General features: G+C 37.4%; 1 protein-coding gene across 2 annotated transcripts; it reads left to right on the top strand.

Moving 5' to 3' along the window:
* The first annotated feature begins 3,791 nt into the window (after positions 1–3,791).
* LOC143622517 (beta-1,3-galactosyltransferase 7-like) lies at positions 3,792–8,779 on the top strand. Of its 2 annotated transcripts, none has more exons than XM_077093638.1 (11): positions 3,792–3,926; positions 4,053–4,128; positions 4,193–4,251; positions 6,523–6,707; positions 6,802–6,865; positions 7,091–7,163; positions 7,257–7,377; positions 7,454–7,541; positions 7,629–7,754; positions 8,404–8,513; positions 8,587–8,779. In XM_077093638.1, the coding sequence occupies exons 1-11, from the start codon at positions 3,826–3,828 to the stop codon at positions 8,733–8,735; spliced, it is 1,152 nt and encodes a 383-aa protein (XP_076949753.1). In that variant the 5' UTR covers positions 3,792–3,825; the 3' UTR covers positions 8,736–8,779. The 2 variants fall into 2 exon arrangements, with proteins under 2 accessions (XP_076949753.1, XP_076949752.1); XM_077093637.1 differs by having other exon boundaries at positions 6,514–6,707.
* Positions 8,780–17,274: the final 8,495 nt, after the last annotated feature.

Here is a 17,274-nt window from a genome sequence, read left to right as displayed (position 1 = left end):
TATCCAATTTAAAAAGAAAAAGATATTATTTATAATTAATAAAAAATTTGATAGTAAAAAACATAAGGGGGTCATGGGTCACCAAATCCAGATAGCTTTTAAACGGGTTATAATATATCATTTATTTACGAAACCCTTTTATCATCAAACCCTAAGTATATTATTAACTTTCTTACAATAAAGAAAATTAAAATCCAAAAAATAAATATTAAAAAACGAAAAATGTAAAACAACCATTCTCTCAAGCCATCAGATTGCTTTTTTTGTAAATGAAGGTTTCTCACGCATTTGACCCGAATTCACAGGTAAAGGTTTCACCAAACTCAGATAGCTCTTAAACGGCATATAACATGTCACTGTATTAAAAATTAATCTCATAAAATATTTGATATGAAAATCCTATAAAATAGGGATATACTAAAAATTAATATCTTATTTTATTTAAAAAAGATATATATTATTTATAATTAAGAAAAAATTTATAATAAAGAAGATAAACGGGTAATGGGTATCACCAAACCCAGATAGCTTTTAAACCGAATTATAATATATAATTTATTTGTGAAACAATTTTATCATGAAACCTCAAGTATATTAATTATTAACTTCTTACAATAAACAAAATTAAAATCTATATATATATAGGGGACCCCTATATATGAGAAGTATAGAATGAAAACCCACTTGAGTTGTGAAAACCCTATGTAACATCGTTTTTTTTTACACACGTAATATATGTTGTAACATTTAATACAAAACATCGAAAACTAAAAAAAAATTGTTTTGCTATTTTTTAACATTTTTTTACTAATTTTTATATATGTTTTCAGGAGAAAGAAAACGTTATATTTATATTTACATTTTTTATTCACTTTAATTGTGGGCCCCAAGATTTAAACTTTAATTAAAAACATGTGGTTGAGAATGAGTTTCTATAGTTTTCACAACTCAAGTGGGTTTTTATTTTAACCTTACCCTATATATATATATATATATATATATATATATATATGGGAGCTTTCAAATGAGAACCCCTTTGAGTTTTAAGAACTCAAAAGAACTCAGTCGATTTTTTTTTCGAATTTCTTTTACACATACGTAATATATGTAAGTTACATACACGTAAAAAAATTACAGAATTTTTTACGCACCGAGCCGACTTTTTACACATGTGTAACAGACGTAAAAGTTAGTGTAACCACTTACATCTTTATTCTCTATCCTACTTTGACTTTTTGCCAGATTTAACCTCAACCACATATTATAACCCACCTAATTAAATGCGTGGCATAGAATGGAGTTCCTAAGTTCTTACAACTCAACATGGTTCTCAAAAGATCCCTCCCCTATATATATATATATATATATATGTATATATATATATGTATATATATATATGTATGTGTATATATATGTGTGTGTGTATGTGTATGTAGCTATCATAAGAATTCTTTACATTGTTCTTTGCAAAACCACAAGATGTGGGAAAAATATGTATAAATGGTGTGAATGATAAAATGTATAAATATACAAATCATTGAATTACTAAAGTAATAGTCACACTAAAAAAGGTAGCAAAAATTAGTTATAAATAATTAATTGTAGTCAAAATCGGTTTTTAAATCATTTGAAAGGAAATAGTTGGTTATGATTCTAGAAAACATTAATTAGTGAGGTTATGATTCTATAAAATATTAATTAATGAATTATGTGGCAATTCTCTAGATGGAAACCTTGTAAGCTTATGTGGATATCCTATTTGAAGGCCATGTGAATATCTTGTTTTGCTTTAATAGTATAGTAAGAAGATTAGTATTAGGATTAAAATTAATTGATTAATTATGTGGTAATTATAAGCATGGGAAGTGGATGACATGAAACATTATATGGACACCCTAGGAGAAGGACAAGTTGACATAATATATTAGTTAGATGTAATAAAGTCAAAGTAAATGTTAAGGCGTGTCTTGATAACCAATATGTATTTATTCCTTTTGCTTTTGACACTTTTGGTTTCTTCGCGTCTGAAGCTGTGGAGTTACTTACCCGTGTTCAGCTAGGTCATGCATAGTAATGTTATGACTCGAAGATCAGCAAATGTAGTTTTTAGAAAATTGGGTTTTGCAATTCAAAAAGGGGTAGCGGCGCAGCTTGTTGTCCGCTTGCCTTCTGTTTCGATGTAATCTAAACATTGAAATTTTTTATATTTAGGTTGGTTAAAAAAATATTAAGTTATGAATTCAAAACTTTAAATGTTAAGTTTGACCAATGCTTGTATTATATATTGGTTTACATGTTAATTAGCATTAGAATTAAAATTAATTGATTAATTATATGAAAATTATAAGCATGAAAAGTAGATGACATACAACATTAGGTGGACACCCTAGGAAAAAAACAAGTGGACAAATTGGTTTAGCTTTAATATATTAGTTAGATTGAAAAGATGCTTTTTCCTATTATATATTTTTAAATTATCTTTTTCCCGTTATTTTAGTACATCAACCGTTGTTTTTTCTAATACTTAAATAATATTTATTGGTGTATTAAGAATTTATAAAATCAACTAAAGTAATGTTAACAAATTCATTTAAACGATAACTAAATTTGTTTCATTGATAAATAGTTGTTTAGGAATGCCGAAGTAGATGATATTTTAGTTAGAATTCAAAAAATGAAACCAGTAGACAACTTTAAATATATTGATATTTTAATTATGTATTTGTAATGGTATTTTGTTTAATTACCTTGTTTTTTATAACCCGGCCCGATCCGACCCAATGGGAATGGCCGATTCGGACAAAGAAAAAAAACTATATATATGTGTACTAACCCAAAAAATTTCCGGCCCCTACGAAAGCATTTCCTAGATCTGTCACTGGTATTTTGATAGAGTTCATTCAAAGCATTATTCTCTATAGTTCTTGTTTCTCCTTCTTGCTTTGAACACCTTTATGAATTTCACGGTTTGAGCTTCAAAACTGAACGCATTTGTATGTTCTATGAGTTCCTGTAGCATTATATCTAAACAAAACTGAGACATCTTTCTTGTTACACATCAGAAAGCTAGTACAATTTTAATATATAGAGCTAGTCTATACATGAGGCCAAATATATAAGAAGAAAAGAATAGAGAGAAGAGAGGTGGCAATGTTTTCACCGCTTCAACTTACCTACTCTTTTATACGATAATGTGTTACATTTCTTTCTAAATTTTGTGAGTTACCACGTAGCAACGAGAGTGTATGGTTTAACGTTTGTTTTTCTATTCGATTTGTTAGTCCCGCTGCAAGGCACGGGTTCTAATATACTAGTTGTTGTTATTATTATTATTATTATTATTATTGAATAACCTATAATTAACAATTTATTTAATAGCGTTGGATTCACCACCAATAACCGAGTGAGTCTTTCTGAGATGAGATATCAACCGTCCTTATATCTGATTTTGACGTTTTAGACCTGACTCACCAAAAACACCATCAAAAAGAAAACTCACCATTATGAAAAAAAAACAAGACCTCAAGGCTTCAAAATATTATCCACCATCTCATGCCATTAAACCGGAAGAAAAATAATGATAAAAAGTAATAATTGAAACTTAATTGATGTAATTGAAAGGACAAATAATAATAATAAATAGCTGAAAGGACAAAAGCGTAATTTAAGGGAAGACAAAACGTTGGAAATGAAGAAGTGTTGTTTGTTAATATTTTGACCAGTATTTCAGCTATAACCAGCTTGACTTTTGGAACATACATACAATCATATCATACATATATATTCTTCTCTCTCTATAGATTTACGCGCCAACAACAGAAGAAGATGAAGAGCAACAGAATGGGTGGTGGGAATAAAGTATCAGCAAAATGGATCATCATTTTTAGCATCTTCAGTTTCTTGCTCGGCATGCTCTTTACAAACAGGCAGGCGGCTGCTTTCTTCTTTCTTTTCATTATTTTACTTTAATTTCTCAGCCCAAACCCAAACAAACAAACAAACAAACAAATTTGAAGGATTGATTGATTGATTGATTGATTGATTGATTTTAGGGTGTGGGTCCCACTTGATGATTCCGATATGAGACCCAAAGATGATCATATGAAAGTTGACTGCATCACAAACAAGGTTGTTTATATAAGTTTTGTGGGTGGGTTTATGAAATGAAATGATTTTGATGGGTTTGGCGCAGGATGATGATGATGATGATATACTACTAGGAGAAGTTCATAAGACCCAACAAGCAATCAAGTGAGTCTTTTATATTCATAATACATACATGTAATTATGAATTAGGCCTGTCCTCAAGAATCATTAAAAAGTATCGGGATTTGGGTCGTAACTTTATTGTGTGTTTGGCCATCGCACTTTGTAATTTGGAAAGCCCCGTTACCACACTAGCCAGACTATGTTGTCCTAACCGGGCCACGTTGACTTAAGAGTTTGGCTTGGGCATTTCCCCGGGTAAGCATGCCGCCGGCTGCAACTTGACGGTCATTGTGCCACCTTAAAAACTCTCTAAAGTAACACGCGGTGGGATTTGGGTCGTAACTTTCTTGTGTTAGGCTACCGCACTCTCCAATTTGGAAAGCCCCGTTGCCACGCCACAATGCCCAGACTATGTTGTCCTAACCGGGCCCACGTTGGCTTCAGAGTGCCTTGGGGTTCCCCGAGTAACCGTACCGCCAGCTGCCACTTGACAGACATTGTGCCACCATAAAAACTCTCTAATGTAACACGCGGTGTGACTAAAAACCCGAGTGGGCTCGGGATTCGAACTTACAACCTTGCAAGGCCTGGCTCAAATCCTTTATTGCAATAACCATGGGTGGGCTCGGGATTCGAACTTACAATCTCGCAACGTGTAGCTCAAATCGTTTATTGTCAATATTTACCCAAAGTGCCATAAGTGCGGATCGAACTTGGGTCTTCATTGGAGAACCAAAGCTTCCTACCACTAGGCCACAAGTGAGGGATATTTTGGTCTTAAGTAAAAAGGTGTTTTTTTATTGAAACAATTAAATTTTTTAAATGAACTTATTGGATTATGGTTTAGGTTGTGCAAAATAATTTTTAATGAAAATAGGCTTAAATGAACCGAGTTTGAATATTAAGAATACATTTTTTTTTTCAATAAAAGCTTATGTATGTAAAAAATTTCGGGCGTACCGAGCTGATCGGGCTAGGAGTCGTCGCCCTCCTCACCTTTTCTCAAAGCCACCTTTGTTAAGATTGTGGAATATTGATAGTTAATTAAGTCGGTGAGTCTTATGATAAGGTTTATATATCCGAACAGGCATAGATTGTCTCCTGCAGGGGGTGATTTTTTGACACAGATGATGCACATCTACCACAAAAAGGGTGGGTTTGTGTTGTTTTCTGGTCGAACTTGCGTTTATGTTTAGCTAAACCGGTCAGTTTTGGTTGGCATGGCGTGTTTGCAAGTTGGATCACTTACTTCATAAAAGGAAAATTGTGTTTTATATTGTTGTCAAATTTTTAAAGAGAAATTATATTTCAGCCTTACATGTTTAAAAGAAAATTTACAACTGAAAAATACATATGCACATAAAACAGTTACTTTTAAACCATAAAACTTTTATAGTTTAAAAGTAACTATTTTATGTTCATATAACCATAAAACTTTTATAGTTTAAAAGTAACTTTTTTATGTGCATATGTATTTTTTCAGTTGTAATTTTTTTTCTTATACATGTAAGGCTGAAAATATAATAGAACAAGAAAAATAATTTCAATAAAAGGATTAAGGATCCAAAAAAAAAAACAATAATATACAAAAAAATGTAACTGTTTTATGTGCATATGTAATTTCATGTAACGTTGTAAATTTTGTAATTAAAGAACATTAATATACAAAAAGAAGTTAGAAAATATTTGGGTTGACTCGTCGTGTTCGTGTCAACCCACGATTGCATGTGTTCCGTTCAGGCTTAGGTGTTTTGGTGTCCGGTTTAACATGTGACCACGACTCATTTAGCACCCCTAATGAATGCGCCAGCCTCAAAAGTAAATTAAAAATTACTTATATAAATTAATGTAACAATTTCAATTGAACATGCGATCTGATTCAACATATTAACAACTAATCTAACAATTTAATAACGAATCTGATTAAACATTTATTATTTTAAACAACCAAATATGTTGAAACTTTAGCAGCTAATCCAGTTTATTCATTGATCCTTTGAGCAACAAATAGCTTTACTCAAAATGTTAAGAAAAATGTTAAAAATGCCAAAAGTAGTTTTTTTAAAGTAAGTTAGGAAGTTCCACCAAGGAGCTTGTTATAAAAGGTGAATTATTATAGAAAAAAACATATTAAAAAATTTATAATGATCAATATAAGGTTACTCCTCACATTTGAGATCAATAATACTAAAACTGGTATATGGGTCGTTTAATAGTTGAAAATTCTAAACCTGTGAATGTTTATACGTTATGTTATAAAATATAGAAGTTTATATTGAAGAATAATTTGCTTTATTCTTGGAGGTCTATCAGGTCACTTGGAAACTCAATTTCAGAGCTGAGAGTGAGCAATCAAACTTCATCTGAGCCGTTGAACCATGATGACTCGCAGACAGATGGTGAGAAAAGGAAAAAAGTGTTTATGGTTATTGGGATTAATACTGCTTTTAGTAGCAGACGCAGACGCGATTCTATTAGAGAAACATGGATGCCTAGAGGTACTTGTTCATACTCAATTCTATTTCATGTAAATTTTTTTATTTATATTTTTACATTTTCTAAAAGAGATGAATCTTTGTGTTGTTTGATCAGGTGAAAAGCTACTTAAGCTTGAAAAAGAAAAGGGTATAGTCGTCCGTTTCATGATTGGTCACAGGTTATTATTTTTCTTTATATTATTATTATTTAGGGTCTATTAGTATGAGTCCACGGGCCAGTTTACGTTTCAAGGGTTTCTTTTGATCTCTATATATTGTAAGACAACCTTTAGTAATGACCTCAAGTCAGTATTTTACCATCTTACATGGTATCAGGTCTTTTTTTTTTTTTAATTTGTTTTTACTTAGCATAATCCAACTCATTCTTGCTTTTTATTTTACAGTGCAACATCTAAGAGCATTTTAGATCGGGCCATTGACTCTGAGGAAGCTCAACATAAAGATTTCTTTAGACTTGTAAGACCATAAACAAGATAAAAATAATAATATATCATTAATTTTGAGTTCAAATATGAAAGAATGTAATTTTATTATCATAACTAATAACAGGAACATGTTGAAGGGTATCATGAGTTGACTGCTAAAACACGGATCTTCTTTTCCACCGCATTCGCTAAATGGGATGCAAAGTTTTATGTCAAGGTGGATGATGATGTTCATGTCAATCTTGGTATGATCTAAAAGCCGCAAAAGTTACCGTTTCATGATGTTTTAAGATAATTGCAATATTTATATTCTTCTTGCAGGCATGTTAGCTTCAACTCTTGGACGACATCAGTCAAAACCTAGGGTTTATACAGGATGCATGAAATCCGGGCCTGTTCTTTCACAAAAGTACATTTGGTTACCAAGCACTTGCATTTCATTATTCTTTTAGCCAAAGAATTTGGGTCTAATTTTTTATATATTCTTGTCATGTAGGAATGTTAAATACCATGAACCTGAATACTGGAAGTTTGGAGAAGAAGGAAATAAGTATTTTCGACATGCAACCGGACAGATTTATGCAATTTCAAATGATCTTGCTGCATACATCTCCACTAACCAGTAAGTCTCCACTTTTTATTTCTAGATGTTAAAAATAACCCTTTTTTTAGAGCGGAAAGGAGTCTAGCTGAGTCAAGTTAGGTTCGGGCTCGGCTAATTTTTTAACTGAGGCGAATCGGCTTAGCTTGTTTGTGCTAACGGGCTGAAATACGCTTGAGCTGGTTCGTGGCTCGCTGAGCTAGCTCGTTTATTTTTTATTTTTTAAAATAATTTTATATTTTTACACATATTGGCATATATTAAAGAAAAAAATGTTACTTTTAATACACATAATAGTGCATAACTTTTAAACTACAAAATTTTTAATTTATATATATTAAAATTTGGGTGATACTTGTGGGTTATAATTTTATGTATATTATAGCTTGGGCTTTAATTTAAATGAGCGAGCCAACGAGTCTGCTAAACGAACCAAACAAGCGAGACAACAATCTGAGCTTACCTTGGCTTGGTCTTGGCTCGTTTACAAGGGGAGCCGATTTCGAACAAGTTTCTTTGAGCGAGCTTCGAGCAAGACGTGCTTTTTGAACAACTCTTTCTTTTCAATATTTGTATGAAGTTATTTTGTTTTTATGTTGCTTTAATGTTAAGCTCCTAAATTGTGTTTGTGACTCCATAAATCTTAACACCTTCATATTGTCTTATTTAGGCCTATTTTGCACAAATATGCAAATGAGGACGTGTCACTCGGTTCTTGGTTTATTGGTCTTGACGTCGAGCATGTTGATGACCGCAACATGTGTTGTGGGACCCCTCCTGGTACACGCTTGTTGTTTTGTTTCTTTTTTTTATTTTATGAAATTATATTCTAATGTTGTTTTAAGCTGATCAGACTGTGAGTGGAAGGCAGAGGCGGGCAACGTGTGCGTAGCATCATTTGACTGGAGTTGTAGTGGCATTTGTAAGTCAGTGGAAAGACTGAAAGATGTTCACAAGAGATGTGGTGAAGATCCCGCTGCTCTTTGGAGTGCGCAATATTGAAACTCAACTAGCTAGTTAGTTGTGTTTAGAATTGTGAGCTCGTATGACGACGAGACCCGTTTGTTTGTGGCAGTTATTGTATGCGAAAAATGCTGCACAAGGAACGATATTAAAATTTTGGGTGATATATTGAATAGTTTAGTGTTTGTATTTATTAGTGTAAACATATTGTTATATAAAATGAGAGAAACAGGAAGAGCATATAAGTTTTTGTTAAATTGTTTGAATTTGTGAACTATAAAAGTATATTGAGACCTATGAAATCATTTGTGTTTATTTAAGGGAAAATTCCCAGATTGTCAAGTTTAAAGACTGAGATTTCAACTGTCTCCTAAATTCTTTTAATTTCAGAAATGTCCCCTCCTAAACGGTCGGCACGAGTATATAGGTTAGAAAGAAGAGTAGATTCAGCCGCCACTGAGTAAAGGACGCGTGGCACTAAACATGTCGGGACGAGTATTTTGAAGAAAAAAATGTAAGAGACGAGTTTTTCATTTAGGTAACTTCTTTGTTTTATGAAATATATATTATTAAAATTAATTTTACTCCTAATTAGTTTTTATTTTATAATTTTTAAAATATAAAGTTTTACAAAATTTCGAATATACCGTTGAGACGTGTTTTTTAATCTAAGTACCAACATAAATTTTGTTCAAAACGAGTCGGTCAGATATAAAGTTTAAGAATATTTAAAATTTCGTTTTAAAAATTTTTGGTTTACAAAAAATCTTATTTATATTCTTATTATATAGTTTTAAAAAGTAAGAATATTTAAGAATATGTAACTTAACTATAATTAAGTTAAAAAAACAAAATATTTTAAACTAAGTTATAAAAATATAAATTAAGCCTAAAGGTTGTATTAAACTATATAAATATATAGAGGTGAGTTATAGTACAATAATGGCTTATCGCACACTACTTACGCGGCCTTTCAGAGCGTTAGATTACAAAACACGCGGTGACAGTTTCGTAAATAACCTAAACTAGTTCATGATCAAATTCATTGATTACAAATACATTCTGATCCAAATTTTGAACTCCTCGCTCTATCTCATCCAATTTCTAAACTCTAATCAGAGCTTAAAGTATGAAATCTCTAAAGTAAAAAACCATAATCAAAATAGAACGTTGTTGAACATTAAGAATCTTCAAAATTGATAAAAAAAAACACATCAAGAATCTACAAAATTGATAAAAAAATGATGAATTAATCAATCGAATTGATGTGTAGAAGGAATTAGATTCATCAATCGATTATGAAATTGCAGAATAATACACTCAATTGAGCTCTGATTAGGGTTCAAAATATTACGTTTACACGTTCTTAACAAAACTAAAGACACTATGTACATTTAATGTTCTTACCAAAACGAACACCTTTAAACGTTCAAGTTTAGAGGTTCAAAATAAAAATCCAAGAACTTCATAACAAAAGGTTAAGAAGTTCAGAACAAATATTTAGAAGTTCAAAATTAAAATCCAAGAACTTCATAACAAAAAAAGTTTTAAAAGTTCAAAACAAAAAGTTTAGAAGTTCAGAACAAAAATTGGACACTCAAATAAAAAACTTTAAACACTCTAAAAAACCTTTAAACGTTCAGAAGCTCATATATGAAATTAAACCATCTTTAACATTAAGGGTATGTTTGGGAAAACTAGCTGGTAGTTGTAGCTGGAAGTTGGTGGCTGGAGGCTTGAAGCTAGTAGCCGGTAACTGTAGCTTTATAGATATATTTAGATGTTTTACAGAGTAGCTGGAGCTTTTAATATAATGTATAAAATGACCAAAATGGGCATAACTAAGAAAATAATAATATTAAATGTACTTTTTGGAAGGCTATTTAAGTAATTAAAACACTAAAAGCTTGTAGCTCCTTCTAAACGCTACTAGTTGGAGCTTCAAGCTTTAAGCTTTTTCTCATGACCTAAAAGCTTCAAGCTCCCTTCAACCAAATAAGGTTTTTAATTGAGTTTGAGCTTTTTCTTAAAAGCTTGAAGCCCCTAAAAACTCCTTGCCAGACATACCCTAAATTGAACGCTGAAATCACTTCATATAATCTTGTAATCATCAAGAAATCACCAATCAACCATCGACTTAATAATCGATTTCGTTATATGAACAAATCTGGAAGGTATTTAGACTTCTATAGTTCTATCAGTTGAAATCAATTTTCAAATTTTCAGTTTAATTGAAGTGAAGTCTGCAATGGAGTCCATGACAATGGTTGAATGATCGTAACGGTTAATTGGGATGGAAACAAACTGAAAGAATTTACAATATTGTCATCGCGTGTTTTTTGAAATCAAGGGCGTAACGTTGTTGCATACGTAATGTATGATAAGAGATTATTGTATTGGATCTTTTATCTAATTATATATTTGACTCGTTAAAAATACAAATTAGTCGTAGAGTTTGGGGGGGGGGGGGGGAGCCAAATACCACCAATCAATTGATTCAAAATTAGTAATAACGGATCCTTCGAACAACTGAAGATATTAAGGACTGAAGAATGAATGCAACCTACCAATGGTCTTGGTCTTCATATGTAATTGAGTGTCAGAATTTGTTTTTTTATCAGTAGTTTATGTATTTTCTATTTTATTAATTGTTTGTAACGAATTTGCTATGTGTCACTTTAGTCTGAATGCAACCTACCAATGGTCTTGGTCTTCATATGTAATTGAGTGTCAGAATTTGTTTTTTTATCAGTAGTTTATGTATTTTCTATTTTATTAATTGTTTGTAACGAATTTGCTATGTGTCACTTTAGTATCATAAGCACTTTTCACTTGTATAAAGTGAAGAAGAGAGTCTCTTATTCGTTAACAACTTAACACTATACACATCTCTAAAAAATACATAGTGTTCAAAATAAGAGAATGAGCTAAGGGTGATAAGGAAAAATCTAACTTATAATCTTTTAAATATAATAGAAAAGATGTTTACGTCTATAAATTCTTGGCTTATTTTGTTTTGTTTTTTTTTTTGAAATTAAACTTTCATTCACCACATCAAACGCTCCTCAAAAGCAAAAAAAACAACCTTACAGCTAGGGGTGTAAATGAGCCGAGCTACTCGAGATCGGCTCGTTAAAAAGCTCGATCGAGCCGAGCTTAATCAAGCCCGAGCTCGAGCCTAGAAATAAGCTCGTTTAACAAACGAGCCCGAGCCCGAGCTTCATTTATCGAGCTCGAGCCGGCTCGCGAGCCTAAACGAGCCTGTCATTTATATTATTTTTTAAAATATATATTTAATAATTATTAATTAATATGTATAATATTATGAAAAAAATAAAAATAACTAAATAATATATATTATTTTATACATAAAGTTATAATAGAGAAAAATATATAAAAATAATTATAATTATATAAAAAATTGTTGATATATAGTAAACGAGCCGAGCTCGAGCTTGAAAATCTACTCACGAGCCGAGCTCGAGCTCGAGCTCTGTGTAAGCTAAACGAGCCGAGCTCGAGCCTAGTCGAGCTCGGGCTCGGCTCGGCTCGTTTGCACCCCTACTTACAGCATATACAAAGGAGACTTACACCAATCTTTCCAAACAATCTTCTTAAATCTAGATCTAGACTTTAGCCACAAAAACAAGAGAGATTTAACGCTCGCCACAATATCCCCTATATCAGCCTTCTTGCCATTAAAAGAACTATCGTTCCTCGCTTTCTGAAGAAACACTAATCGACCCCGGCAGATTACGGATAATCTGGGGGTTAAATAGATGTTTCCCACGAGGGTTAGTTCCGGCAAAGATGGTTGTTCTTCTGATGACCTGCAAAACAGACACCGTGAGCTCGTCACTGAGAAGGGGGGGTACCTCCTTGTGACCACCCTCCGGCGTGAGAATCAGACTAGATTGCTCTTGAATATAAGTGTATATTAAGAGAAATGACTAGAGCAGATATCAGATAATATATGAAGATATAAGATAATGATACCGTTCCAAGGTGTTGGAGTATTTATAGCCGAAGGTAGATTTCCAAGGAGGTACAGCCGGCTGAATAGTATTCCTTTTCGACCAACTGTGGGCTACGCACATGCCATGCTAGTGGTTGGTGGGTAGGCAGCGGCTGATAGTGACATGGCCGGCTATGTACTATTCCTTTTCCACCAACTGCAGGCTATGCACGTGCCACGACAGGGGTTGGTGAGTAGGCAGCGGCTGATAGTGACATTAAGTACTAGAGCGTGCTGCTCGTCGTACTGTTGTCAGTGAGTTGTCGCAGCTTTGGTCAGATCTTTTGTCCATACCTTGGCAGGTATAGTACAAAAGGTCCTCCAGTAGCGTACGGACTGGCTCATTTGGGCGGGAGTTTTCCCGGCTTTGGGCGGGAGTATTCCCGGCTTGCTCATTCCCTCTTCAGGTGACATTACTGAATTATTTGAGAGTTAGTGCCTTGTGCGTGTAGCCTTGCTGTGCGGGTAGCCTTCCCTGATGGCTAGTATCCGTAGCTGCGGGAACAGGCGGAGTACGTCACCATTGGGAGGCTTTTCCTGCGGGAACAGCTTGCGTACTGCGCGTAAGGACGTCGCGTCTCTGAGCATGGTTTGTCATGCGGATCCAGTTGGTCTTTGCGCAGACGTCCCTCTTTAAGGTGTCTTGCGAGTTCAACTGCGCAGACGTCTCTCTTCGAGGTGAGTCTTGCGGGTCCAACTGCGCAGACGTCCCTGTTTAAGGTGAGTCTTGCGGGTCCAACCGCGCAGACGTCCCTGTTCAAGGTGAGTTTTGCGGGTCCAACTGGGCTCTGCTGGGACCTACCTCTTCAAGTCCCCCCAGTCCAATGTTCTTCTCATGAATTGTTAATAAGTGAGGTGAACTTTTGGACTTAAGCAAGGGGTTTTGAAAAGGGTTTAGTTTTAAGGTTTTCCATGGGGATTCTTCCCGCGGAAGTCCTAATGTCACGTGCAGAAATTCCTGACTTTTCTGCTTGATCTTTGGGTATGATGCGGGTAGGTCTGTAACCTCCTCGCAAGTCAGGAGCGTTGAGTTCCACTTGTGTAGATTCTCCATGAGGTTTTGGTAGTTTTAAACATAGTGATCAATTATGTTAAACAACCTCCTCGCAATCTAGTTCTCAACGTTCCCGCTATGCGGGGATGTTATTTCCGTTTCCGCAAGCATGGCCCAGAAGATCCTTCTTGGTTTCAATTCCTTGCGGAGTGCTAAGTATGTGAAGGGTTTTGCCTTGACACTGTACCCGCACTCGTCTTATAGTTACTTTACTTCCAAGGTATTCCTGGCGTCAATTCCCTGCAGGTGCTAAGTATGTGAAGGGTTTTGCCTTAACACTGTACCCGCACCCGTCTTATAGTTACTTGGTTGCCGAGGTATTCTTGGCTTCAATTCCCTGCAGGTGCTAAGTATGTGAAGGGTTTTTCCTTGACACTGTACCCGCACCTGTCTTATAGTTACTTGGTTGCCAAGGTAAGGGGGTAAAGTCCTGCTTACTTTTGAATCTTTTTGAAATTCGAAGAGTTGGTGAAAGGATAAGAACAGTCCAACTGTTGAAGGGACGTCAGCGTGGTCTGACGGTTTCTTCTGACAGTTTCAGGACGTGCATGAAGTTATGGCGACGTGACAGTATATGGTCATTCCAGACGCTTTTTCAGGCGCGTGGGCGCGAGTTTTCGGGCGCGTGGCCGCGAAGTTTACGGCGCGCGTCCTGTCGACAGTTGTTGCCAGCTTGCATATTCCACGTTTCATAGTTTCATTGCACCTACGCTTTTCCGTCTCTCCCGCATTAAATTCATCGCATTCATTGCGATGAGTATATAAAGGGAGGAGAGGATGCATCTCAACTCACAGTTTCACTTCTTCTAAGCGATTTCCGGCGAATACTCTAACTTTTGTCGAGCATTCTCCTGAATCGTTCTTTCCATCTTCCAAAACATGTCTTCCATTCGTGATCCTGAGGCTATTGCCGAGGAGTCCGAAGTATACACCGAGAATCCGATGTCCGCGTCTGATAAGGATGATAAGAGTACTGCTGGCGAGTGCCAGTGTGCTCTTTCCGTCGACCTGTACCAGTACATCGTCAAGAAGTTCATGCTCGAGCCTTTCGTGCCTGAGTTTCCTGAGTCTCACCAGACGGTGTATGATGCCCCCAAGGGCAAGATAGGGGTGTATGCTGCATTCTTCGTCTATGGGAATCTGAGGTTCCCATTGACGAAGTTTGTGTACCGTGTTTTGGAGAGACACGGTGTACACCTAACGGAGGTGCACCCGATGGCGATCGCAAAGGTTCGCCATTTTGAATGGGTGTGCCATATTCTGGGCGTTGAGCCCCGCGTCGACCACCTGATGACCTTCTACTCTTGGAGGTGCATCCAGGGCTGGTATACCTTGGTCAATCGGATCAAGGGTTTGAAGATCTGCGCTACCGAGCGCAGTCTTCGTTCTTGGAAGCGGGAGTTTTTCTATGTCTCCGCTCGCGTCGTCCCCATTGCGATGACGTTCAAGAACGGGAGGGCGCTCCCTAGCCTTCACGCCTCCAATTACCAAGAGGCGGAATGGTTCGCCAAGATCTCCCAGATCCAGACTCCGGTTTACCGCTTTGCGGAGTCTGGGATGGTGATGCTTGGGATGAGCCGGGTATGGAAGGATGCTGGGGCAGAGGCGCCACAGATTCCCATCGTCCTCGAATATGGTTTGAACTCTATCCCTTACGGTATGCTTCATATCTTTTTGCTGATTTAGGGTTTTTCTTCTAACTGCTTTTCTGTTTATTTTCAGAGGGGAACAATTTGCAGTCGCTTCTGCAACCGCGTGAGAGCGGTGGTCCCGCTCGGCTGGGTACTCGTGCTCTCGACGAGAACGAGTTGCCCATCTTGGAGCAAACTGCGGATCGGTTTGTGGAGGTCTACCCGCCGGGCCACGAGATTCTGAGCGCCAAGCGGCCAGGTAAGGGACTCTTTAACCCTCGCCCTCTCAATGCTCAAACCTCTGCTGGAATTCCTCTAATTTTGTCATCTGATGAGGAATCCACAGATGGTCCTTTCTTCGTGAGGAAGAAGAAAGCTGCCGGCATGAAGGGCAAGGCGAAGGTTGCCTCCACTGCCGATCAGGGGAACCGGTCTGAGTCGGAGACCGAAAGTGAGGAGGCGGCGGGGAACCCTGGTGGTGGTGAGACAACTGTCTCGGAGGTTGAGACAGCTGTCACCTCCGATCCGCCCAGTATGACGACGGTGACCGGCGTGAAGAGGCCGGCTCCCTCGGGTTCGTCCCCGCCTATCAGAACCTTCAAGCTCAAGAAAACTCGTAAGTGTAAATTAATCTTACCCGCAATTCTTTCCGCCATTGTTTTTAATATCTTGTCTTCATGCAGGCGTGGATGCTACTGCATTCCAAAGTGATGCGGGGAGGAGCAGTTCTGGACCCATGACGGTAGGTTTGGTCAACCTACCCGAGGCGATGACCCAAGCGGCTACGCCTGTTTGCAGTATTGGTTCAGTTGCTCATTCTGTTGAGGCAACTGTTCCAACTGTAACATCATCCCCGCCGGCTGTCAGTGCGATCTTCACGGAATCCTTCATTGAGCCGGCGGTGATTGTTTCCGCGGGCTCCTCCGCAGCGGCGGCCACGGTTATGAGTTCACCTCCAGTAAGTTCACCTCCGATGGTCTCTACCGCGGCGGCTTCAACCGTGCCTCCGGCACCGGCGACTACCTCGTCCCCGGCCGGTTCAGCAGGTATGTTCGGGGCTTCTAGCCAATCTCTGCCTCCTTCCCATCTGCCTGACCTCTTGGATGGTTATCCGTTAGGTTCGGGTGATGGGTTTGGCGGCTACCGGCCTGTTGTCGACCCTACAGGTGCGTAGGGTTATTTTGGCCTTTTTATATTTTTATCATCTTTTCCTAACTGCTTTTTGTTTTTGCAGTGTCGGATTCGAATGAGGTGTATGTTCCACGGTGGAACATCCGCCGGGGAACAACCCTTTGGACGGCTGTGGACTGCGTCGAGTGGGCGCGTCACGCGGCCCCAAGTGGCGCGTTGGGGGAAGCCATGTCTAGCTACCAGGAGGGTAGGCTGACAAATGAGCTTCGGATTCTCCTTTCCCGGATGCAGCCGCGCGTCGAGTTGCTTTGTCGTGAAAACGACAAGTTAAAGGCTGCGCGTATCCAAGAAGTGGCTCAGGCGCGGGCTATCCGGGAGGAGAACAGGAGACTTTCCGCAATTTCTGCGGAGAAGGAAATGGCCTTCAAGGCCCTCGAGGTTGAAGTGCAGGCCCGGCTCGAGGCCCGTTCCAAGGCTACCCAAGCTGTTAACGAACAGCTTCGGTTGGCTAAGGAAACTGCGCGGAACGCGACCGAGAGGGCCACCAAGGCTGAAGCCGTTGCTGAACCTCTGCGTGCCGAAAATGAGGAGCTTAAAGCCAAACTAGAGAGGCTTCAGCAGGCTCATGATGCTTTGGCTATGGAAGACGCCAAGAAGCTCCAAGAGATCTTGGATCAGAGGGGTATGCTTGACCACACTGAGCGTAAGCTAAAGGGCGTTGAAGAGGCTGCTGCTAATGAAGTGTTG

Source organism: Bidens hawaiensis, unplaced genomic scaffold (genome assembly GCF_021521415.1).
Source record: "Bidens hawaiensis isolate Kalapana, Puna unplaced genomic scaffold, B.hawaiensis_p1.1 tig00003182_1, whole genome shotgun sequence".
NCBI classification, from domain to species: domain Eukaryota; kingdom Viridiplantae; phylum Streptophyta; class Magnoliopsida; order Asterales; family Asteraceae; genus Bidens; species Bidens hawaiensis.
This window is presented reverse-complemented; position numbering and strand designations above follow the sequence as displayed.

Excerpts from the sequence above, each read along its gene's own strand:
- LOC143622517 (XM_077093637.1), top strand. The coding sequence starts at position 3,826 with ATGAAGAGCAACAGAATGGGTGGTGGGAATAAAGTATCAGCAAAATGG. Across the intron at positions 3,927-4,052 it reads GGCATGCTCTTTACAAACAG|GGTGTGGGTCCCACTTGATG; the intron begins GCAGGCGGCTGC and ends GATTGATTTTAG. Across the intron at positions 6,708-6,801 it reads AGAAACATGGATGCCTAGAG|GTGAAAAGCTACTTAAGCTT; the intron begins GTACTTGTTCAT and ends TTGTTTGATCAG.